The 24544-nt window shown below is 50.3% G+C and overlaps 1 protein-coding gene across 1 annotated transcript; it reads left to right on the forward strand.

Annotated features, from left to right (window-relative positions):
- The first annotated feature begins 8923 nt into the window (after positions 1–8923).
- On the forward strand, positions 8924–23631 carry MLYCD (malonyl-CoA decarboxylase). Its single transcript, XM_045796094.2, has 5 exons — positions 8924–9521; positions 16782–16894; positions 18159–18315; positions 20250–20399; positions 22538–23631. Exons 1-5 carry the CDS (start codon positions 8973–8975, stop codon positions 23069–23071), a joined length of 1503 nt encoding a protein of 500 aa, XP_045652050.1. The 5' UTR covers positions 8924–8972; the 3' UTR covers positions 23072–23631.
- The last annotated feature ends 913 nt before the right edge of the window (positions 23632–24544 follow it).

Here is a 24544-nt window from a genome sequence, read left to right on the forward strand (position 1 = left end):
TGAGTTTCTTCCAAATTTTTCCTTGTGGTTGAGTTCCAATTCCAGAGCGTTGTGGTCTGAGAATATGCAGGGGATAATTTCAATCTTTTGGTATCGGTTGAGACCTGTTTTGTGTCCCAGAACATGGTCTATTCTTGAGAATGTTCCATGGGCATTAGAATAGAATGAGTATTCTTTGGTTCTAGGGTGTAGTGTTCTATATATATCTATGAGGTCCAACCCTTCGAGTATGGCATTCAAAGCCTTTGATTCTTTGCTTAGTTTTTGCCAGGGTGTTCTATTTCTGATAGTGGAGTGTTGAGGTCCCCTACTATTAATGTATTTTTATTTATATGTCTCTTTATTCTGGTTAAGAGTTGGCTTGTGTATCTTGCTGCTCCCCTGTTGGGGGCATATATATTTATAATTGTCATATCCACTTGTTGAATACTTCCTTTAAGAATAATATAGTGCCCTTCTGCATCTCTAACTATAGTCTATAGTTTAAAATCCAATTTATCTGATATGAGAGTTGCTACCCCAGCTTTCTTTTGAGGTCCATTTGCGTGAAAGATGGTACTCCATCCCCTTACTCTCAGTCTGAATGCATCTTTGGGTTCGAAATGAGTCTCTTGTAGACAGCAAATGGATGGGTCATTTCTTTTTATCCAATCTGCAACCCTGTGGCGTTTTATGGGAGAATTTAAGCCATTAACATTAAGACTGAGTACTGAGAGATATGCTTTTAATGATGCCATGTTGCCAGTAAAGTCTTTGTTTGTATTGGCTGTGACTTTCTGTTCTGTATCACTCTTGGGGCCTTTTTACTTTTATAGAACCCCCCGTAATATCTCCTGTAGGGCTGGTTTCGTGGTTACGAAATTGGTTAGTGACTGGCGATTCTGAAATGTCTTTATTTCTCCATCAATTCTGAATGACAGCCTTGCTGGATAAAGGATCCTTGGCTGCATGTTTTTCTCTGAAAGAGCTTTAAATATGCTCCCCCAACCCTTTCTCTCATTCCAAGTCTGTGTAGACAGGTCTGACGTAATTCTGATGCCTTTGCCTTGGTACGTGAGAAATTTCTTTGCCCTGGCCGCTTTCAATACTGTATCCTTGGATCTAATATTTGCGAATTGCACTATGACGTGACGTGGTGTAGGTTTGTCGTGGTTGAGCTTGGGAGGGGTCCTCTCTGCCTCTTGGACACGAATGTTTGTTTCCCTTGCTAGAATAGGGAAGTTTTCAGCTACAATTTGTTCAAATATCTCTTCTAGACCTCTGTTTTTCTCCACCCCCTCGGGGATGCCGATGATTCTAACATTGGATCGTTTCATTGAGTCAGTAATCTCCCGTAACCTACATTCGTGGGCGTGGATTTTTTTAAGAGCAGCTTCTATTTTGGTTTTTTCCTCTATTAACCCATCCTCCAATTCACTAACCCTTTCCTCTGCTTCAGTGACCCTGGCCGTCAGAGCCTCTAGTTTTGCCTGCATTTGGCTCATAGAATTTTTAATTTCTGTCAGATTCGCTCTCATTTCTGTCCTTAGGGATTCTATATTCTCAGTAACCTTTTCGTTAATACTTTTTTCAATTCTGCTTATCATTTTGACCATCGTTACTCTGAATTTCATTTCTGATACTTTGGTTACATCCATATCCATTATTTCTGTGGCAGAGGCCACAGACTCACTGTCTTTTCTTTGCTGGGGGAGGCTTCTCCTTCTTGTCATTCTGATGAGGAGAGGTTGCAGGGTTGTCCAGAGCCCAAATTATTGACTGGGTCCCAGGCCGTGCCCCTTGTTTTATAGGGATCTTAGGGATGTGGGCTTCTTCTTTAAAGATTTTATTTATTTATTTATTTATCTCAATACTCAGCACTGGAGATGTTCATTTGTAGAGATCCAGATGCATCTTCCTGCGTCTCAGGCTGATTCCGTGGTTATTTAGGCTGGTCTGGTACCTATCCAGCTTGACTCAGGGGACCGGCTGAAAAAGGGGTCCCCTACTCCTCCACCATCTTAACTCCCTCCCCCATTGCCACTATCTAATTGAAGAACATTTTCATCACCCAAAAGGGAACTCCATACCTATTAATGGTCACTCCCAATTCTCCCCTTCCCCAGCCCTAGGCAACCATTAAATTTACTTCCTGTCTCTACATATTGGCCTGTTCTGGATATTTCATATATGTGGGGCCATGTAATATGCTGTTTTCATATCTGGATTCTTTCATTCGGCATAATGTTTTCAGGGTCCATCCGTGTTATAACGTATCAGTGCTTTTGGGCGCCTGGCTGGCTCATTGGGTTAAGCGTGTGCCTTCGGCTCACATCATGATCCCAGTGTCCTGGGATCAAGTCCCACATCAGGCTCCCTGCTCAGCGGGAAGCCTGCTTCTCCCTCTCCCTCTGCGGCTCCCCCTGCTTGTGCTTGCTCGCTCGCTCTCTGTCAAGGAAATAAATAAAACCTTTTAAAAAAATGTATCCTTCATTCCTCTTTATGACTGAATAGTATTCCATTGTGTATCCCTTCCCGTATTTGTTTTATTCCGTTCATCCACTCATGGACTTTCGGGTTGTTTCTCTCTTCTATTATGAATAATGCTTCAATGGACATTTATGTACAAGTTTTTGTGCGAGTAAATGTTTACGATTCTCCTGAGTACCTAGGAGTGGAATTGCTGGGCTTCTAAAATAACTCTCTAACTACTTGAGGTACTCCCCAAATGATTTCCACAATGGCTGTGTCATTATACATTCCCATCAATAGTGTTTGAGCGTTTCAATTTCTCAACATCCTCACCAACACTTATTTCTCTTTTATTATTATTTTTTAAAAGATTTATTTACTATTTGAGAGAGAGCATGAGTGGGAGGGACAGAGGGTAAGGAAGAGAGAGAATCTCAAGCAGAGATTGAGATCTCTGGTTGAGCCTGGAGCTGACATGGGGCTCAATCCCACAACCCCAAGATCATGACCCGAGCTGAAACCAAGAGTCGGACACTCAACTGACTGCACCACCCAAGCGCCTCTATTATTATTATTATTATTATTATTATTATTATTATTATTATTGCCATCTTAGTGGATTGGAAGGGATATCTCATTGTGGCTTTGATTTGCATTTCCCTACTGACTAATGATGCTGACCGACTTTACGTGTGCTTATTGGCCATTCGTATATGTTCTTTGGAGAAATGTTTATTCAGATCCTTTGCTCACTTTTTAATTGGGTTGTTTGTCTTTTTATTGTTGCATTGTAAGCATCTTTATATATTATAGATACTAGATCCTTATCAGACATACAATTTGCAAATATTTTCTCCTACTCTGTGGGCTGTCTTTTCACTTTCTTGTTGGTATTCTTGGATGCATAACAGTTTTTAATTTTGATGAAGTCCAGTTAATTTTTCTTTTGTTCTTTGTGCTTTTGGCGTCATTTAAGAAATCACTGCCTAATCCAAAGTCATGAAGATTTATACTTATTTGCCCTTCGAAGTGTTTTACAGTTTCAGCTCTTGCACTTAGATCTTTGATCCATTTTGAGTTGATTTTTGTATATGGTGTGAGGTAGGGATACAAACTCTTTTTTTTTCTTTTTTTTTTTCTTTTTTTCTTTTTTTTTTTTTTGCATGTGACTATCTAGTCATTCCAACACCATTTATTGATAAGTCTATTCTTTCCCTAGTGAATAGTCCTGGAATCCTTGTTAAAAATCAATTGACCATAGATGTATGGGTTTATTTCTGGACTCTCAGTTTTATTCCATTGATCCCTATGTCTGTCTTTTTGCCGGTACTACATTGCTTTGATTAGTATAGCTTTTTAGTAAGTTTTGAAGTAAGTGTGAGTCCTCCAAGTTAGTTCTTCTTTTTAAGGATTCTTTTGGCTGTCTAGGATCCCTTGCATTTCCATGTGGATTTTAGATTCAGCTCTGCCATGTCTGTGAACTGGAATTTTGAAAGGAATTGCAGAAATTAATTTGGCAAATATTGCCATCTTAATGATATTAAAGCTTCCATTCCATTCACAAGGAACGTCATTCCATTTATTGAGGTATTCTTTAATTTCTTTCAACAGGGCTCTGTAGTTTTCAGTGTTCAGATCTGAAACTTCTTTGGTTAAGGTGATTCATATATTTCCTTTTTGTTACTCTGATAAAGTGAACCGTTTCCTTAATTTCATTCTTGGATCAAGAAAGTTTTTTGAACCAAGGGCATGAACAGGGAGAAATAGGGAGTGGCAAGGGACACCTAGAGAAAAACGAGTGTGAACACATATAAAGGCAGAAACCAGAAATCATGTGAAAAGGAAGGCAGTTGGAAGAAGGAGAATGAGAACTGTACTTGAAGCAAATGCTTAGGCAAAATAGGAGATTTGGAGACCAGATTCCTGCCTAAGTAGGAGGATCCCCAAGCCAGATGAGAGCATGTGGGACATGGCAGATGCGAAGCCCATCTAAACCAGAGTGGCTCTTTACCCGCTGATGACAAGTTCATACCACTTCCTTGTAAAGAGGAACTTGGGGTGCTTCATGTGTCTGTGTTTTTGCAGAATGAACGAAATGTAGTTTCCACGGTCCCTTTGAGATCAGACATGCCCAACAAAGGATGGTCTCACAAAGAACTACCTCCCAGGATTTGTATCCTGCCAGACTTGCACTGGAGGTTTCCAGCTATGAAATTCCGGCACCTGGAGAGAGTCAACCAGGTGCTCTGCTCCCCTCTCCCTTGAGCAAAAGATACTGTATTTCATCTGAATGAAACAAAGTCCCATCCTAGTGCTACTGCTTCCTGCAGTTCGGCAGTGTGGGGGACCTGCCTGGTGTGTGATACTCTCTTCCATGAAGGTAGTGTGTTGCGGCAAAGGAGAAGGAGGAAATGAAGGGGAGTTCAGAGCCTAACTGCCTGGAGGACAAAACAAATCTCTCTTAATCTCTGTAACTATTTGAAAATCATTTCAAAAGAAAATGTCTTGTTGTCATCCTGGCGGTTGCTCAAGGTTGTGGCTTGGGTCAGTCAGCTCCCCGCCCCCGCCATCCACAGCTGCGGTCCCCTCGCCTGCTTGAGGGTTCCAGAATGAAGCTGCGCGGGAATTAAGGTCTCAGAGTCATGAGGAAATACTCCTGCCCTGGGTCAGCGTGTTGCTTCATTTTGGACACATGCAGATATACACCCATCCCAAACTATTTGAGTTTTATTTACTTACAACACTTTACTTCCTTCCTTCATTTACTTACTTAACGACAATTTAGCTAAGACATTACTGTCTTTACCACTTCCCATGTGCTCGCCCTGACTGGTTTCACCGAATCCTCACAAGCCTGTGAGATAGATATTACTATCACCTACATCTCACAGATGTGGAAACGGCCTTTAAAAAGTGACAAAACCTGCTCGCAGTCACTGACCTGGTAAGTGGCAGGTCGAGGACGCATAGTGACAGCCTTCTGCTGACTTGGGAGCCGGTGAATTTTGGCAGGATGCCGTCCTGCCTCCCTCGCTTGCGTCCGCAGATGTAGCTGTTCCAACAGGCCCCCCGCACCAAGCTGCAGTTTCTTATTGGCCAGAAGATTCTAGGGCAGGATTTTTGAAGCTGAGTCCCAGCAATCGTCAGAGACAGCTCTTCCACTCCCCACCTGCATCTCCTTGGGGGGGGGGACCCAATATTGTCCTGGTCTCTGTGCCTACCTCCTGGTCCTGCTGATGGAGTGCCCCAAGTCTGATCCCACCTGTCATTAACCTGTTCAGCAGATCAGGTGTTTATTAGTAAAAGTTGCTGGGCCAGTCTGCCGTGTTGGTAAATATTGCAAAGGCACCCTCCCCAGGGCTGGTACCAAGCTATACTCCCAGCAGCAAGGTCAGAGGGCACTTTGTTCCCCACAGCCTATGAGCACGGGGTCTTATCAACTTTCTGATCATTACATTCCAGTAAGTGAAAGCTGATAGCTCATTGGAGTTTTAATTTGCCTTTTTAAAATTAGGAGTGAAGTTGAGCCCTTTTCATATTTTTAAAAGCCATTTCAATTTCCTTTCCCAGGAGGTCCCTGGTCATATCCTCTCTCTCCACTTTTCTGATGGGTTGACAGTCTCACATTGCATTGTGGTTTTTTATGTATTAGGGAAATTAACTGTGTGCAAATATTTTTCTAATGTAGTGTTTGTCTTTTGATCTTCGTTGGTTTTGGGTTTGGTTTTTTTTGTTTTTTTTTTAGATTTTATTTATTTATTTGAGAGAAAGAGACGGCAAGAGAGAGCACAAGCCAAGCCAGGGAGAGAGGCAGAGGGAGAAGCAGATTTCCCTGCTGAGCAGGGAGCCCAGTGTGGGGCTCGATCCCAGGACCTCTGGATCATGACCTGAGCCAAAGGCAGACGCTTAACCAACTGAGCCTCTCAGGAGGCCCTTGATCTTATTTTTAAGCATAAAGAACTTTGAAAAAAAAATTATGTACTTAAATTCACCAATCTCTCTTTTATGGTTTGTGTCGTATTTTAAAAGACCTTTCTTGCTCTGAAATTACTTTTATTTCATTTTATAAAAATTTAAATCCTTAAGCCATCTGGAATTTATTTTGTACAGTCTGAAGTTTGGCAGGGTTATTGTGAGGATTAAATGAGATAATGTCGTTAAGTACTAAGAATAGCAGATGACATTTAGTAAGTGCTCAATAAAGTATTGTTAGGGTGTAGAGGTAGGTAAAGGGCTTAGCCAGTGCCTGCACACCTCTCTCTCCTCGAAGGCATGTCTGGGACATCCAAGGGGGGTTCATGGGACGTCAGTTACTACTATGTGACTAAGAAAGAAAGGGGTCCAGTCTCTGGTACCCACAGATCATGAGGTGCCCTGTGTACCCCCAAACAGACAAGAAAGCCCCTTCCGCAGCGCCCGCTGTCCACCCTTTGACCTCATCAGGCCCTTTGATGCTGTCCTTCATCCTTCGTACCTAGATGAGGCTTCTCTTTTTCAAAGAGCACAGTGAGCTCTTGGCTGGATTTTTTCTGGACTCCACTAAACTTGGCATCAGGCCCTGCAAACTCCCTCCAGTCTCTCGCTAACTGTGGGGGAAATCTCCCTCCTGTTAAGGAGAGACTGCTGTAGTTGTGTTTGGAGGCTGCAGACTGTGATTCCACGCCCTTGACACCAACAACCCTACCGACAACTGCCTTTCCCGCCACCCCACCTTGTGTTGCTTCTCCTAGTGTTTTAAGAATGAGTTCCAAAATCTAAAAGTCTAGGGCCATCGGGCCACAGAGTAAAAGAAATGAGGTGGGAAGAGACAAAGGATGTGGCTAGAAATGAGAGCAGGGGCTGTTGGTGTGGGCTCTGCCTTGTTAGGCTGAAGCATTTGGTTTTTGAACCAGTGAATGACATGGTTAGATAATTTAGTTCACTCAACAGCTGATGGAGAAGTTGGATTGGAGGACTGAGCCTGGAAGCAAAGAGGTTACTGCTGTGGCCCTGGTGAGAAGGGATGTGGTTTCTAGGTGCCGGGGGGGCCAGAGAGAAGGGATGAATTCAGGAGTCCTTTTAAAGTAGTAATCAGGGGCGTCTGGGTGGCTCAGTTGGTTAAGCAACTGGCTTCGACTCAGGTCATGATCCCAGGGTGCTGGGATTGAGCCGAGCATGAGGCTCCCTGCTCAGCCTGCTTCTCCCTCTCCTGCTCCCCCTGCTTGTGTTCTGTCGAATAAATAAAATCTTAAAAACAAAACAACAAAAAAAACCAGAAATCACCAAAACTTACATGTGGGATGAAGGGCAGGACAGAGGTTACAAAACTGTGCTTTTGAACTTGGAAGAATGAATAGGTCAGCTCACCCCCGTCCCCACCCCCCTTCAAACCATAACTAGCTTCTGCTCTCAGCTTAAATGTCACCTCCTCGGAGAGTTTCCCTGCTCACCCTGGTCACAGTGGAAACTCCACCCCAACTGTACTAAATCATGTCACTCCAGGCTGCCTGTTTCCTTCTTAGCACCAGTCACCGTTTGTAGTTCGGTTATCCTCTCCATGGGACGGTGAATTCCATGGGGCATCATCCAGTTTACCTAGCTCATTATTTTACCTCCATGCCTAGTACAAGACCTGGCACTTACTAGGTGGTTAATAAACACTGTTGAATTTAGGAAGGAGGGAGAGGGGCGCCTGGGTGGCTCAGTTGGTTGAGCATCCCACTCTTGGTGTCAGCTCAGGTCAGATCTCTGATCTCGGGGTTGTGAGGTAGAACCCTGCCTCCTGCTCTATGTTGGGGTGGGGAGCCGCTGCTTGGAATTCTCCCTCTCCCTCCGCCCCTCCTCCTGTTCCTGCGCTCTCGTGCGCGCTCTCTCTCAACTAAATAAATCGTAAAAAAAAAAAAAAAAAAAAAAAAAAAGAAGGGTAGGTTGGAGACTAAAATGGTGGGGAGGGCCCCATTTGCCGCATCCATGAAAAGTTCTCCAGCAAGCAGCTGGAGACCTGGGTCCCGAGCTCAGGAGAGGAGGGCTGCAGCTCTTGGGAGGCAACCTGTATAATCCGACCCTGGCAACGACTGGAGAGCGCCCAGGCACGACTTAAGACAAAGGCTACCCTGCCAGAGAACTACCACCAGGGACACTTGGTAAGCACTCAGATTCCTTGGCTCCTCCCCAAACCGGAGGGACCAGGAATCCGCAGGCGTAGCATTCCCTCAGGTGACTCGGATGCACCCTGCAGTAGCAGAGCTCGGCTCTGCTACTCGGGAGGCGCGTACGCGGTGGGGCAAGAGGATAGCAGCTGGGACGGTGACTTTGCGTGGCCAGGACACAGGGAAGGATCGCATCTCCCCCGAGCCCGCGTCATACCATCACAGGGACCTTTGGCCTCACTTGGCCCCGCGCCGCGCTCCGCCCCCCCGCCCCGCCCTCCGATTGGCCACCGTTCCACCCGCCCCCTCGGCCTCGACAAATGAGGCAGGTGCGCGCCGGAAGCCGGAAGCTTCGCGGCGCCAGCGTCCCCCGGGCGGCTGTTGCGCGGTGCCATGCAGGGGTTGGGGCCAGCCCTGACGGCGCGGCGCCTCTTCTCGTTGCGGCTCCCCCCGCGGCCGCCGCGGCCGGTCGGATCCCGGCTGTCGAGCGGGCCGGCGGAGGCGGCGGAGGCGGGCGCCCTGGAACGGGCCATGGACGAGCTGCTGCGCCGCGCCGTGCCAGCCACGCCGGCCTACGAGCTGCGCGAGAAGACGCCGGCGCCGGCCGAGGGCCAGTGCGCGGACTTTGTGAGCTTCTACGGCGGCCTGGCCGAAGCGGCCGAGCGCGCCGAGCTGCTGAGCCGCCTGGCGCGGGGCTTCGGCGTGGACCACGGCCAGGTGGCTGAGCAGAGCGCCGGCGTGCTCGAACTGCGCGAGCAGCCGCGGGAGGCGGCCGTGCTGCTGCAGGCCGAGGACCGGCTGCGCTACGCGCTGGTGCCCCGCTACCGCGGCCTCTTCCACCACATCAGCAAGCTGGACGGCGGCGTGCGCTTCCTGGTGCGGCTGCGGGCCGACCTGCTCGAGGCGCAGGCCCTCAAGCTGGTGGAGGGGCCGCACGTCCGGGTAAGGCCCCGCCCGGGCCCCCGCCTTGCACCAGGTCCGCGAGCTCTTGGCGGTCCTCCCCGTACAGTCCCCACCTGCCCCTCAAGCCCCCCACACACTCCACCTTCCCCATCCTGAAGCCGCGCACACTTTGCCCCCAGTTACAGCCCCCTGCATCCCGTCCCCTTCCTTCCCAGGCTTTCTGAATCCTTGCCTTGCTCCAGGGTTTACTGTGTCGTGCTTACTAGAAACTCAGCACCGCCTACCTTTAACGTGACTGTCAACGCCTCCTTCATGGTTAAGTGTGCTCCACGAAATCTCTTTTTTATTATTTTAGCTGAGTTACATCTTTGTGGTATATTTGAACGAGTGCCCAGCTGAGCATCACGTAGCCTCCAAAAACCTGGATGGTGTCAGCAAAAGTTAGTTGCACACCCACTATGTGTCAGCCGTTGTCTAAGAAGCCCTGCGGAATGCACAGAGATGAGGTCTCTGGTGTCTGCCTCATGACTGGGCAGGACATTGCCCTTTCTTGAGTTCAGCCCTGAAATGTGATGATCCCAAGTTGAGTACTTGAGTAATCAGGTGCTTGGCACAGTGAGCTCATGTTAGGTGCAAATAAGCGCTTTAAGATTTAAATAGTGGTGGCTTGAAAGGTTGCTGACAGTTGAACGCAGTTCTCGTCTACTCTTGGTTTAAATATGAAGGGTTCATTAGCCTGCCCTTTTCATGCACAAAAAATGATATGAATGATTCAGGAAGCTTCTGACATTCAGAACTTTTTTGGGTGCAGTTGGCTTTTAAAAATTGAGCACTTGAATGATTATGTCCTAATTCATTTAAGAACTCGAACAATAGCATGATGATTTTCATGTTCATGTCCTCATTCTTAGGTGGGTTAAGGAAGCCTACTGAGGTCAGGAGACTTGACCAAGAACTCAAAGCAAATAGGTATGTCTCCAATCATCTACCCAGACCTCAGTCTGGGGTTCTTTTCACCATGGTTTATCACCCCATCATGCAGTGTGAGTTAACGGTGTTTATGAGAAACTTCATCTTTTTTGACTGTTTGGCCTCAGATGCATAAACACTGCAGATAGTTAAGAATGGGGTTAATCTCAGTGATAACAGGGCTGTGATTGATTACTCATGATGGCTGGTTATCTATAATGCTTAATGTTAATCTAGGGCCACGATTTGAATTGATCACATTTCTGACTCAAGCCCAGTCTGAGTGCTTGAGACTTTGTGTTCTATGTGCTGTGCCTTCCCATCTGCTTGGGTTAAGTCTTCGATCCAAGCTTAGGTCTTTGGGGTTTTTTTTTCCTTGAAGTAGGGACCAGTACTCCATTATGGTCCTTCAGAAGCTTGATTTTTATTACATAGAAGACTGGAGAATTAGATAGAATGTCAGCTGTCCCAGAATGGAATCATCTCCCCTTCTGTCCATCCTTCCACACAACATATGGCCATCGGGTGTTTATCTTATACCAGGAATGCTCCTGGCGCTAAGGTCACTTGGTCAAGAGATTCCAATCCAGTCTAGTATGGGAAGAGTCATCTCATTCTCAGCAAGCCATAGGGACCTGTTGTACAGATGAGCTGATTATAGCTCTTCATGGCCAAATGCGGTGCCCAGAGTCCTGAGCTGGAACTCAAGCCCAGTCTTGACTCCAGAATTGTGTGCTTTGTCACTACACATTGATTCTTGGAGCTGATAACTTTACTGGATCTAAAAGGGATTTGGTTTTCTTAGAATTTGCCTTTTTCTGCAAAATCAAGGACAAGATAAAACCACCCAGCTAATTAATGGCTTTGTTTTACTTAGTTTTACCGAATGGGGAGTTGAATGTTCTCTAGTTGTGAGTGTATTTACTTTTCCCAAGAGTAAGCGTATGAGCTTCCATCTTACCGGTAACGTCAGTGCTCACCTTTCTCTGGAACCACTGGTCAGTCTTCCCTGTTGGAAAATCATGAATCCTGCCGTGGCCAGAAGGATCCACATTTAATGTCTTTCCTCCGGCGTTCTTGGTGCACACCAAGCTACCGTGGACATCTCCAGCTTTACCGTCCGTTACTCGCTCCTCTCCGCGGACCCGCTCTCCAGCCCAGCTGGCGCTTTGATGGAGAGCTCCCGACCCCACGTCACTGCATGATGCTTGCTTGGGAAGCCCATCAGAGCAGGAGCTGCTCAGCACTGAACTTCTCCAGCACTCCCGTTCAAGGTGGTCTCGCCCAGTTTTGCGCTGCAGCGCGTGTGTTAGTACGTGTGCATTTACTATTATTCGCTTGGATTTTATACCTTAACGTCAGAATCCAGCATTTGAAATGTATTATTCCGCCAGCCGCCCCCCAACTCCAACTAGGTGATCAGCCTTGTGTTGAATGTCTTGCATAGCAAAATGCTGAACGATGCAGGAGATGAGAGTCCAGGGTGCCCTGCCACAAGACAGTTGGCACACTTACTACTCTGTATGTCTTGATGTCACACTGCTGCACTCAGAGGTCTGAGCCCAGAGGGAAGCCCAGAGGGCTTGGAAGGTTTCTGCACGGCCAGCAGAGGCGTCGCGTCAGACATTCGGACAGCCCTTGGCAGGTTCAGCATGTCGGCCCCAGTGATGTGTAAGGTCCCATCCAGTTCTAAATCCTCCAGTTCTGTGAGCCGTTCCCACACACGTCCTTGCCCTCGTTCTTCACCACACGAGAAAACTTGGTTATCGTTCAGGCGAGAAGGAGCGTGGCAGCTGAAGGCTGTGACATTGAAACTGGATCTGGGGGGGCAGAGGGGCCCACTCTGGGGAGATCCTGAGCCAGGCCCTCCGCTGTTCAGGGTTCCCTTGGCTTTTCAACCAAGGTAGTCCACACACGAACATTGTGTACCGACAGGCAGAAAGTCACGTGGAATAAAGCTATTTCTTGAACAGAGGATGAGTAACAATAGCCTGACCTTTGCTTCTGCATGTGGTCTGGACAAAGGCAAGACGCCTTTTCTAGTCGTTCGGTCGCCCCACTTGCGTTTCTCTACCTGGAGATCCTGTCCTGTCCGGTGCACATAACCACTAGAGCTAAATCTGCCGGTTCCCTTCTCCTTTGCTCTACGTAGCCACGCAACACTTTTTTAATCTCTGTCATTTGAATCCTTCAGAGAATAGTTTTTTTAATCCATAGAAATTGTCCCTGGGATTCAATGTTCTAATGTTTTGCCAGGATCACATTATGTGTGCAGTCCACTTTGATTCTGTTTCTTCTCCCTCCTTCTGGATTTTGCATCCAAGCCAAAGAGGCAACACAGCTAGAACCTTTTGCTCTGAGGAATTCAGTGTTAGAAACCTCTGGAAGTTTGGCACATGAATCTTTAGAGCAGGAGTCCCAAACACCCAGGGACCTGTGGTGCCCTGTGATGCTGGGGGAGCAGGGAGCTCACTCCGCCCTGGCCTCCAATCTGAGCGCCCCTCCCTGTGTGCACATGGCACTGAGTCCCCGCAGTGTCGCACTCCCGCACCTGTGCACCTCCGGACTTGCCGGGTGAAGTCACGTGGACACGCGCTGGTTTGCATGAGGGCTGCTGTGGGTTCGGCCCTGAGCGTTCACCCCAGAATACTCTCGGTCCGCTGCAGGCCCACAACCAGTTCTAGTTTACCGAATCCTGTAGGGGGCAATGGCATTTTTAGAGTAACCAGCAAGTATGCGGCCAAAAAGGAAGCTGACTGGGTGTGTTTCGTGGGGCGGTGGGTATTGCGGAGGAAGTGGTGTGTGGAGATGGACGGACGGGCCGGCTCTCAAGACGGTCTGTGCCCTCGGCTGATTGGAGGCATGATTTTAGCCAGGTCCTTTAACCCCGGGGCCCATGGGCTGCGCGCTGAGGTGAGAGATGCTGCTGGCGGTTGGTGTACTCAAGGTCAGCCTGCTTCTCTTCTAAGACGTGCTCTGATTACTGTGCAGCTTAGCTCAAAATCACGTTCACAAACGGGCACAGTTCGCCACGGTCCCAGGTTGTGATTACTGGAAACAGGGGTGTGAGGGTCGGCACATGCTCTGTGTGTGTGTGCGTGTGTGTGTGTGTGTGTGTGTGTGTGTGGTTTAGAGGCTGTCTGTCCTCCACAGGCCAGTTGGGGTCGAGGAGGTACGTTTCTTAGAAAATCCCCCGTGAAGCCGACTCGAGTTCCCATTCTAGGAGGTCTAAGCTCCGTTCAGTGGTTTGTGGACACTAGAAGGAAGTTGGCATTTAGAAAATGGAAGGGTTTCTTGATGGCAGTTTGAACATAGAGATTCCAGTGAGATGAGATGTGTGTGGGCCTTGACAGAAGCGCGGGGGCCACCAGAGAGGGAGCTAAACTCGCAGCAGACTGGCCAGTGTCCCCACTCTCTTGAGATTCAGTCACACTGGATGCTTTGTCGTGTGACCTCTTTTGGTGGCTTGTCCTGCTTTTCAGTGAACATAGTGGTCCTTGTTGGTTCTCCTAAATTCTGCTTAGCTAGACCGAAAAGGACCGTCTCTATAGTTTGGCAGGGATGCCCCAGTGCCCCAGGGACAGCAGCTTCCTCCAGTGGGAATTGTACCTAGAACGTCTTAGCTGTGCCGCCGGGACCTGTCCGGTGCTTCCAGCTCCCTGTCCCGGCTCAGGGCTTCTGAGCAATAAGAACTTCAAACGGGGAGATCCTGAGAGCCAACAACTTCAGAAGAGGCATTGGGAGACCGCTTTTTCTCTGCCACAAGGGGAGTTTGGCTGGCCTTCTGCACGGTGCCCTCCAAGGTAGCCCCGGTCGGCAGGTCCGGAAAGCCGAGCGCACGCTGACCGCCCTCGCCATAAGTGGAGTGTGTATGTTGGATCGATGGCGGAGCTGATGCGCCCAAACCAGAGGTGGCGTCTTCCCCTCCTGTCGCCTGTGATCCAGCCCGAACAGCAGTGCCGCGTGAGTGCCGAGCTTGGGGACTTGTGCTCTTTCACCTAGATTCCCAGATCTCATGTGGCAGGGTCACATTTCACAGCCGTCAGTAACCTGAAATAGAACCAAGAGACCTTGGAGGGGGAGCTCTCATCAGCCAAACCATTTCTTTCATCATTAATCCTGAATTGATCCTGAAACTAGGGACTTCCCACATGCTCCTGGCATGACTGTGGTCGAGGCGTGGAGCGTGGCTAATATAGCCCTAACCCTTCAGTGCACAGGTTCCTAACCTGGGGTCCGCGAACCCCTGGGGATGAGCCAAAGCTGAGTTTCAGAGGGTTCCGTGAATCCCAGGAGATTGTGTGCAGATGTTGACACATGTGTCTCTGTTTTTGTAGGGAGCAGGTCCCTGATTTTTAGCACGTACTCAAGAGTGCGTGAGGACCCAGGAAGGTAAGAACGGTTGTGGTCCAAGGCAGTACTTTATAAGCAGCAATTCTCTGCTGCCCGGTCGATGGCCTCTCTTCTCCCATCCTGCCACTGCCTGCTCTCCATTCTCCAGTCTTTCTTGTCTCTTTCATTTGACATCAGTCTGTTAGCTGTCTTCCCCATGGGAGACCCCCCTGGATTCCTCGGGCACCAGAGGAGTGAAGTCGAAACAACGTCTGCCCTCACTGCAGGCATAGAGCTGAGTGAAGAGGACCGGGTTATGGATCGAGAATTAAAAGGAATTGTAAAGGGCATTTGGTCCAACCCATAAATCCTTAAAACAGCTCCACCAAATCCTCATCGACCCTGCTCTCGGTCGCTGCCTATGGTGAGGTTCACTCTCTCCCAGGACAGCACGGGTAGTCAGCCCTAGCTATTGAAGTCTTCTCCTTTTATATTAAATGCAATCCAAGCCTAACTTGGTCTGTGATTTCCCCGTTGGTCCAAGATTTACCTCCCTCCTCGCCCCCATAGGGTCACACAGAACAAATTTGGGGCTGGTTCTGTGCCCCAGGCCTTAACTATTTCAAGATGGATCTCACTTCCTTCTGAAACCTTTTCTGAGCCACCAACCCTATACTTAATTGTAACTTGTCTCAAGTGACAACATTGTGAGTCCTTTCACCTTTTATCAGGGAATAAAATGTGAAGTGGTCCTATATTCACAGCTTTTGTAGTTACAGCTCTTTGTCAATTCTGTACCAGATGTCCTGAGATGTTTATTATTATTCAGTAATAATATTCAGTGTACCTGTTAACATGCAGTTCATCTGTAACAGAAACCCAAAATAATAGTGGTTTGAAGAAGAGAGAATTTGTCTCTCATATAGAAGTCTGAAGGTAGACACCCCAGGGCTGATTCTGTTCTGTGGTGCCTTCAGTTGACCCAGACTTCCATTTGGCTCTCCCCTAAAAACCTTCATCCCCAGCCTTACCTCATGGCCCAAGATGGCTGCTCTGGCGATCACATCACCTTCCAGCCTGCAGGGGGAGTGACAAAGAAAAGATGGCCAAGGGTATACTCTTTTGTCATTTTTTAAGGTTCCCTAAAGCTGCTTCAGGACACTTGTGTATACACTGGATTGGCCATAAATCAGTCCTATGACTTCCCCTAGCTGCAGTGTGATTTTGAACCTGGACAGCCACGCGCCTCCCTAAAGCATAAGGCTTCTGTGCGTTTGGAAGAAGGGGAGGCAGCTGTTGAGGAGCAAGCCGTGTCTGCTGCCCCGGGCGTCCTCTCGCTCTGGCTGTCAGGAGGCCTCCTGCCATCGGTGTTCAGCGTGTCACGGGAGGCTACCCTGAGCCGGGTCTGCCCCCACGTCCTCTCCTTTCCCTACGCACCTGGTGCCATTCCTTGCTTGAAAGGTGAAGTTGACTCACGGCACTACTGGAAGTAGATCGGATACAAATAAAGTGAAGTGAAATTAGAATAATTTCATCAAGTCTAAATGCACTGATCGCCGGGCGTGCTATTGTTTTATGTTGCACTAGAGCAGGAAAAACCGCTCCCGACGTCAGCAGTGACCTGCCGTCACGTGAAGAATGCATCTCAACTTCAGAGATGTCCAAATACGAAAACGCGCATCTTAGAGCTGACGATGTGGCTCTAAGTGGAGTCCCGCGCCGCCGGTGTTAGCATGCCCTTCGTGCCCTCCATTGTCCCGTCAACCTCACGTTTTCAGTCGTGTTCACTGCGGTGAACGCTTCCCAACATACCATTTGACTGGGATCACAGGCTAAGTCGAGAGCTGGGTGCCGCGCCCCCGGTCGGGATGGGTCCCGCAGAGAAACTGGAGAAGCACCGTGCAGGTGGCTTTGTGTCCCCCTTTGCCACTTTATCCACTGTGCCGGCTGGCGACAAGCCTGTCCCCGGCACTCAGTGCTCCGTGTTCTCCCTTTCAGGAGATGAACGGAGTGCTGAAGGGTATGCTCTCAGAGTGGTTCTCTTCTGGCTTCCTGAGCCTAGAACGGGTCACCTGGCACTCGCCCTGTGAGGTGCTGCAGAAAATCAGCGAGTAAGTATTAAGATTTTCACTTCTCCTAAATGTTAGCCGAAAGTCAGTCTCCATCCGCACATGCGTTCGGTTCCAAGCACAGTATTCACCAATGTTGTCCTGTCCTAGCAAGTAATGTCGAGATCACAGGTGGGCACCGGCCATTCTGCACGCGGGGTCCCGTTGACGTCCTCGTGTTTCCCGCAGGCCCCAGCATCGCAGCCGCAGGACTTCACTGGACCTAGTGTGTACATTAGTATCTCCCCTAGTTGGGAAAACTCTGTTGGGTATATCTGTGAATGGGCTGTATGGTGCCTGATACCAGCGTGCCCGGCACACAGGGAAGCCCAGGCTGGCATGTCACGACAGTCCCCAGACAGGAGGAACACTTCCGTCTCAGGGTCTTCATGCTCCATGCCGTCTTAAGGAAGCTAAGGCTTGCGGAAGGTTGCACTTTGAAGTGTGACAAATTCCAGGGGCTGCCATGTCACATGTGGAAAACAACACAGTGGTTGGGAGGAGGTCGCTGGACGATATGGAACTGGGATGCGCGTTGGCATCACGGACCCCACACCGCAGAGACTCAGAGGAATAAAACCAGGATGTTCAACCCCAAAGCATCCGGCTAGTTTTGCATTAAAATCTGCTGCGCAGGGGCGCCTGGGTGGCTTGGTCAGTTGAGCGTCCAGCTCTTGGTTTCTTTTTTTTTTTTAAGATTTTATTTATTTATTTGACAGACAGCCAGAGAGAGGGAACACAAGCAGGGCGAGTGGGAGAGGAAGAAGCAGGCTCCCAGCGGAGAAGCCTGATGTAGGTCTCGATCCCAGGACCCTGGGATCACGCCCTGAGCCGAAGGCAGACGCTTAATGACTAAGCCACCCAGGCGCCCCCAGCTCTTGGTTTCTGCTCAGGTCATGGTCTCAGGGTCATGAGATTGAGCCCCAAGCTATGCTTCACGTTCAGTGAGGAGTCTCTCTGTCTCTTTCTCTCAAATAAATGAATAGATAAAATCTTTAAAAAATTCATAAATAAAATGGCTGCACAACTGGGCCCCACAAACTAGTCTTAAGAGCGGGTATTAAGAATTAGAGGACAGTTTTGTGTGTAAAGTGGTCATTAGTTGGAGTTGCTCTCAGTGCTGTTTCATATTAAAATGATTCTCTTTGACTTCTGAGGATGTAGTTGGAGGATTTATTTGACTCTAGTGAGTGATACGAATAGGAATCAGCCGTGCTTCTTGAACTTGTAAGTTGTCCAGCCATCTTACTTCTAATTCTCTCCTCAGGTCAGAGGCCGTGCATCCTGTGAAAAATTGGATGGACATGAAGCGACGCGTCGGGCCTTACAGGAGGTGTTACTTCTTTTCTCACTGTGCAGCCCCCGAGGAGCCCTTGGTCGTGCTGCACGTGGCACTGACCGGCGAGATCTCCAGCAACATCCAGGTACCTGACGGTCGCTGCAGAACCACGCGGGCGTCCTGCAGAGCCCCGAACATTTTTCTAAAACTTGGTTTTATCCCTCTTTATGAAATCCATTGCTTGAGGCATTCGTGTTTCGAACTGGCTAGAGAAGAAATCTCCAGATCTGCGTGGGTGTAGGCACGTACTGTATAGACAGTTAGAGAACAAGGACGGTGCTCCCCTGTGGGAGCTGAACTTGAGCGGAGACCTGGCTGAGGGAGGGAGGGCACCTGCTTCCACATGTGAACCTTCGTTAAGTGCCTGTGGGCAGGTATAAAAGACCTGTGACTAAAAACTTGAAAACTAGACTGTGTGCCGCGTGCCTGCTGTGGGCCCAGCGCTCTGCCTGGGGAGCAGAGGGGACAGGCCCGGCGTGCCACGGAGTTGGCAAGAAAGTCCACATCCTTCCTGCAGGGGTGGGGGGCAGGGGGGAGGCTGCAGAAGGAGAACCAGTGCAGAGCTCGGGATGGGGGCAGACTGCGAGGAAGGGGGCAGGCAGGTGAGGGGAGCGGAGACGCCCGGTCGCTTCGGGCTTTGCGTCCGGAACAGCCGGTTAGGAAGCTGGAAAGAGCAGGTACCGCGGTGGTCATGCGGGCAGCGTTTCCGAGTATCAGAAGGCGGAGAAATCAAGCAGAGCAAATGGGCAGGCCTTCGTGACCACCAGGGAGAAATCGCCCGAAGGGTTTCGTGGCACACGATGGCAGTGCTCTCTGGGGGGGGGGGGGTGTCTATGAAAAGAGAACCCGCGTTGTTTTCCACCTACAATTTCCACTCTGAGGGATTCATCCCCGGGGAATGCTCAGACCTGAGAGCGCAGACGGTGGCTCATCAGGGCATCGTGTACAGTTTTGAAAGGCTGGACATGATGGCCAATTGCCCAGCATAGGGGAGCAGGAGAGAGACGAAGGCACGTACACGTGGTACACCCTCTCACCTGGGCTCTCGTGCATGTATTTACATGTGGGTTTACTACAGAAAAGCCGGCCTTGGCTTACGCTTGAGTAAAGTTCCAGCCCGGGCCGAGCATGTTTGCGCGCTCTTACTTCCGTGTATATGGATTGAGCGTTTGCTCGGTGCCCGTCAGCTCCTGAAGCACGTCCCTGAGTCCCTGCGCCGTGCAGTGTGTTAGGCGTCACGCCCACTGTCACTGGCCTCGTGTGGGTGTGAGAAGACTGAGGCTTAGGGGGACTTCAGTGCTGTGCCCAGGATCCCAGAATCAGTAAGGATGAGATGGGATTCCAGTCCTGCCCACACCCCAGCCCTCGGGGCAATGCCTTCTGTGCTGGAGATCGGGAGCAGGCGACAGGGGAGGGGGTTGTGCACAGGTGTGTGTGTGTGTGTGTGTGTGTGTGTGTGTGTGTGTGTGTGTGTGTGTATTCCCTGAGGAAAAACAAGGATGTAGCACAAAATCAAAAAGGTACATAGAAAGGTAAATTTCCTAAGAGCAAAACTGTATAGGACCCGGTATGGCCTACTGAGAAATCTAAAAGCCTAGAGCCGGAGAGAAGGAATGAAAATGACTACGGGCTACAGCCAGCAGGCCTGCACGGGAAGTAGGGCCCTGGTGGGGTAGGCTAGGTCTGGGTGCCATGGGCAGGCCGGGAGGAGAGTCGTTGCTGGCTCCCTCAGCACAAAGGCCTGGAAGAGACAAACGGGACGCGGGTAGTTTTTTGAGACGTTCAAAAGGACGGAAATGGTGCAGGTGCAGCAAACAGCCCAGTGAGGCCGCGCACTTGCCGCCTCCAAGACATTTCCAGTCAGAACAGGCCTGCGGTCCCCAGAGCCTCATCCATCCGTGAACAGGGGCCGAGGTCTCCGGGCTCCCACCCTCCCCAGCTTCTCCGGGCCCCAGGAGGTAGGGCAGGCATGGGAAGCGAGGGGCCCAGGCCCACCCTCACCACCATGGTGTCTTCCAGGCCATAGTGAAGGACTGCCCCCCAGCGGACACAGAGGAGAGGAGCAAGATCTCCGCGGCCATCTTCTACTCCATCAGCCTGACGCAGCCCGGACTGCAGGGGGTGGAGCTGGGCACCGTCCTGGTGAAGCGAGTGCTCAAGGAGCTGCAGGTGGGTGCTGCGCAGGGCCTCAGGTGTCAGCCCCTCGGACAAGAGACAGGAGAGGACCTGGAGGGGGGTGAGAGGGGTGGGAAAGAGCCACATGCCCCTTGGCATGTCCCACGTGCCCCAAGACGACTCAGAAGGAGGCAGTGCCGAGAAAGGTGCGTCTGGAAACTCACTCTCAGATGTCTTCCAAGGACATCAGCCCCTCCAAGGAACCTTCCACTCTGTGGCCGGGACCTCTCCTGGCTGGCGTGTGCTGTCCCGGTTTCGTAACCACCAGTCCCTTAGCCCCCATGTCCCAGTTTGGATGGCACGCTTTGTGGTCGTCTTGGCCGTGCCTGACCGGCTCCCACGCCCTCCAGGCTCTGGCCCCGACACCCCCTCAGCGCAGGCTTTCTCATTGGCTGTGAGGGAGTGTCGAGGTTAGACCAGGCAGCTCAAAGGTAAACACACTGGCCTTTTTTTTTTTTTTTTTTTTTTTGTAACTTCCCCCTATTGCCCTGGGAAAAACGCTTCACCATCCCACAGCAGAAATGTTCACATTCAGTCCAGGTCTAGCTTTCTGAAATGATCTCATAAGGGGCTTGAGTGAACTGCAGTGAGCAGAATCTAATTATTAGGTAAAATAATTAGATTGCTAATAATTGGCTCTGAGAGCAGTGCTCTCTGCTTTGGGTGGTTTCAACACGGCGCCCGAAGCAGAAGCCCTTCCATGGAGAGTGACAGAATGGAATTAAAATACTGACGTGCTTTGTATTAAATTCATAATCAATCTTAAATCTGAGAACTCAGGATTCAGTTGGATATCAGCTTCATTAGAATCACTCTCTTGCCACCTTCTCCCCAGAGGCGATAGGAGCCACATCTAATTAATATAAGTTTCTTCTTCTTGCCTTCTTTTTTGCATCGGTGTTGATGAATGGAGCAGGGAAAGGGAGCAGGGGGTGTATCAGGGTGAGAAAAGCGTCAAAGGAAGGGCAGAATCCAGGGTTCTGGATAACTCACCCACAGACTGTTTTCGGAGGGTCAGAGTTGGCCCCTCCGCCCAGTAGCCATGGGGGGGGGGCGGGGTCACTGGTCCCGCGCTCGGCTGTGAGCCTGATAGTCACCAGGGAGAACCCCGAAAAAAGCCCTGTCATTGTGCCACACCAGCGTGTGCGTCATGGTTTATAAAGGCAGATCCTTGAGAGCCGCCCGAAATGCCCATTAAAAAGAACGTGGTTAGGAAAGTCATGGTATAGTCTTATCTTTTAATATTGTTCTGTTAAAGTTATGTTTTTGAATTTTGAATGAGAAAATGCTCATGATCCAGGTTCATAAAGCAGGGGCATAAACTAAACGTCTCACTCTGGGAAAAACTGCCTGGAGAAAGACCAGAAGGAGTTACACTTTATCAGACCTGGAGGGTAGGTACCTCAGAGTCCTGGAATATTGGTAGGGTTTGTTGGTTTGTTTCTGCTTCCATCAGAAGTTAAAAAAAAATTCTTCTGGAGCGAGCACATAGTACATTTTTAATCTGAAAATGCTTGCTTTTTACAAACTGGTCCTCGAGATCTGTCATTTGACCATGAACCGTGTCGTCCAATGAACTGTACTGTCTTGAGATGGAGAAGCAGCCGTGGCCTCCCCTTCTGGCCCATCCTCGCACGCACTGCGGGATCGCAGGCCAGCAACTACTTGCTCACGACACAGTCATTGAGTGCTTGCGTGCCAAGTGCCAAACCAGGCTCCTGTGGCTGCAGAGAAGTCCCTGGGAGGGGCGTGGTGTGCCACACAGACCAGAGCTGTGGTCAGAAGACTGTGTATCAAGCCCCACGTCACCGCAGCCCCCACTTGTCATTTCGGGCCCGGGCCCTGACTTGCCCCTGTGATAGACAGTGCAGACAGAGAAGTAGCGCACAGGCTCACCTTGGGGACTCAGGATGCCTCCAGGGCCTAGCGTGTGTCAGGTTCTTAATAAATGTGCCTCGAAAGGAGAGAATGAATGCACATCAAATACCATGTCGTAACCTGTACAGCAGCGTGCAGGGCTTCATGAGGCCTACATGATAAGTGGAGGGGTGTTTCTGCTGCAGTGACAGACCTGCTGAATTGTGTGTGTGTGTTTTCTCCACCTTCCTTTCCCAACCATCTGTGCCTTACAGAAAGAGTTTCCTCATCTTGGGACATTTTCAAGTCTGTCTCCTATACCTGGATTCACCAAGTGGCTCCTGGGACTCCTGAACTCGCAAGCAAAGGAACACGGGAGGAGTGAACTCTTTACCGATTCAGAATGTAAAGAAATCACTGAGATCACAGGCGGTCCCATTAATGAGACCCTCAAGGTCTTTCTTAGCAGCAGTGAATGGGTGAAGTCTGAGAGGCTGGTCAGGGCGCTCCAGGCCCCCTTGATGCGGCTCTGTGCCTGGTACTTATATGGAGAGAAGCACCGGGGCTTCGCCCTGAACCCTGTGGCGAACTTCCATCTGCAGAACGGGGCCACGATATGGCGCATCAACTGGATGGCCGACGCGAGCCTCAAGGGCATCACCAGCTCCTGCGGACTGATGGTCAACTACCGGTACTACCCCGGGGAGACGGCCACCAACAGCACCAGCTACCTCTGCTCCAAGAACATCAAAGCTTCCGAGCAGGTCCTCAGCCTCGTGGCCCAGTTTCAGAAGAACAGCAAACTTTAAACCTGTCCCCAAGCAGACATCCCCCACCCAGAGAAGGATGATTTTCTGGGTGGGTCAGGGAGGGTTATGTATCAAAAGGAGATTTTTAGTCAAGCCAGGCTAGAGCTTGTTCTCTGGCCCACAGCAAGGTCACACTGGGAGGCTGTGCCCTGACTTCCATTGCGGGCGCACAGGTGCGGTGCCTGACGCCAGATAGTGGGGGGGTGGACGCGGCCCGGGCGGGGGTGCTCCGCCCTCCCCGGGAGAGCGACCTGGCTCCCTGCCAGAGGCGGCGCTGTGGTCCCCCCATCTTCAGAAAGCTCTAGAGCCTCTGCTGGCTGTCGTCCAGGGTGGACCGGCCAGCCCCGCCGGGCCCGGGGCAGATGGCCCAGGTGAGAGCAGATTCTCCTTCAGGCTTAGAACAGGAGTAATTCAGCCATGGTTGTTTTAGCCATTTTTCTCCACTCACTACGAAGGGATAGAGGGCTGTGCTACAAGTTATTCAAATTTTGGAGATCCCGAATGTAGGGAAATATTCATGACTGCACAAAGTTTACGAAATTAAATCATTGAACACATGAGGTGGTGTTGCACAGGGCTTGAATTGGGTTGTAGACGTTACAGTTTCGGAGACGCAGGTTCATAAGGAGCCTCGTAGTACCGAGCGCGCTTGTTGTGTGAAGCAAAGAGCACGCGGTGACATGAGACGGCGTGGTGGCCTCCTCGGGGAGCCGAGACCTCAGAAGCTGGGACGGGCTCTGAGATGCCAGCAGTGCTGCTGGTCCCGGCCTGCCCCGCCCGTGTCTGGGGGCTCTGTGAAGAGGGGGTGAGAACAGAGAGGCAGGCAGAGGCGGTGCCAGCGGTTGTAGGAGTACTGGGGGGTGTCTGCCTGCACGGTCTCACTGTTGTCACTCCTGCAGACGGGTCCCCTGGCCTTCCGTGCTCTTCATCTTCCAGACCCGACCCCTGCTCCTTCTGCATCACCGGCTGCGTGGGGCTTGTTGCCTGATAACAAACGCCGGGACGGTGGTCAGCCCTGGAAATGTCTTTCTCTGAATCCTGGTGGAAGCAGTCAGGTGCCGCTCGGCACGGCTCTGAGCTCACCCTGACAGGGCTTGGGCTCTGGAGCTCCTCATGGGCCCAGGGGTGCCGCCGTCAAGGAGCCGGGGAAGAGTTCACGCGTGGGCCGCTGCTGGGTGGCAGGGGTGCCGTGAGACCACCACCCTGAACCACCCCCCACATACACACACTTCACACCTTCTCTCTCCATGTAGCTTCTTACTGTGGACATTTTCAAACCAAAGACACAGAAGCAGATAGTCAGACAAGCTTGTGCGCCTGTCACCCGGCTCCCACCACGCTCGGGGAGCTTGCTTTCTTGTCAGGCCTTATCTCATGACTTACAGTGGTTTTGCGGTACCCTGTAAGATGGGCCAGCTGGCTAGGTCCAGGATGTGGATGGGGCTGTGGTCTGAATATCGCACCCCCCCAAAT

The sequence above is a fragment of the Ursus americanus genome, chromosome 21, assembly GCF_024610735.1.
Source record: "Ursus americanus isolate L20-20 chromosome 21, mUrsAme1.1.p, whole genome shotgun sequence".
In the NCBI taxonomy this organism is placed as follows: domain Eukaryota; kingdom Metazoa; phylum Chordata; class Mammalia; order Carnivora; family Ursidae; genus Ursus; species Ursus americanus.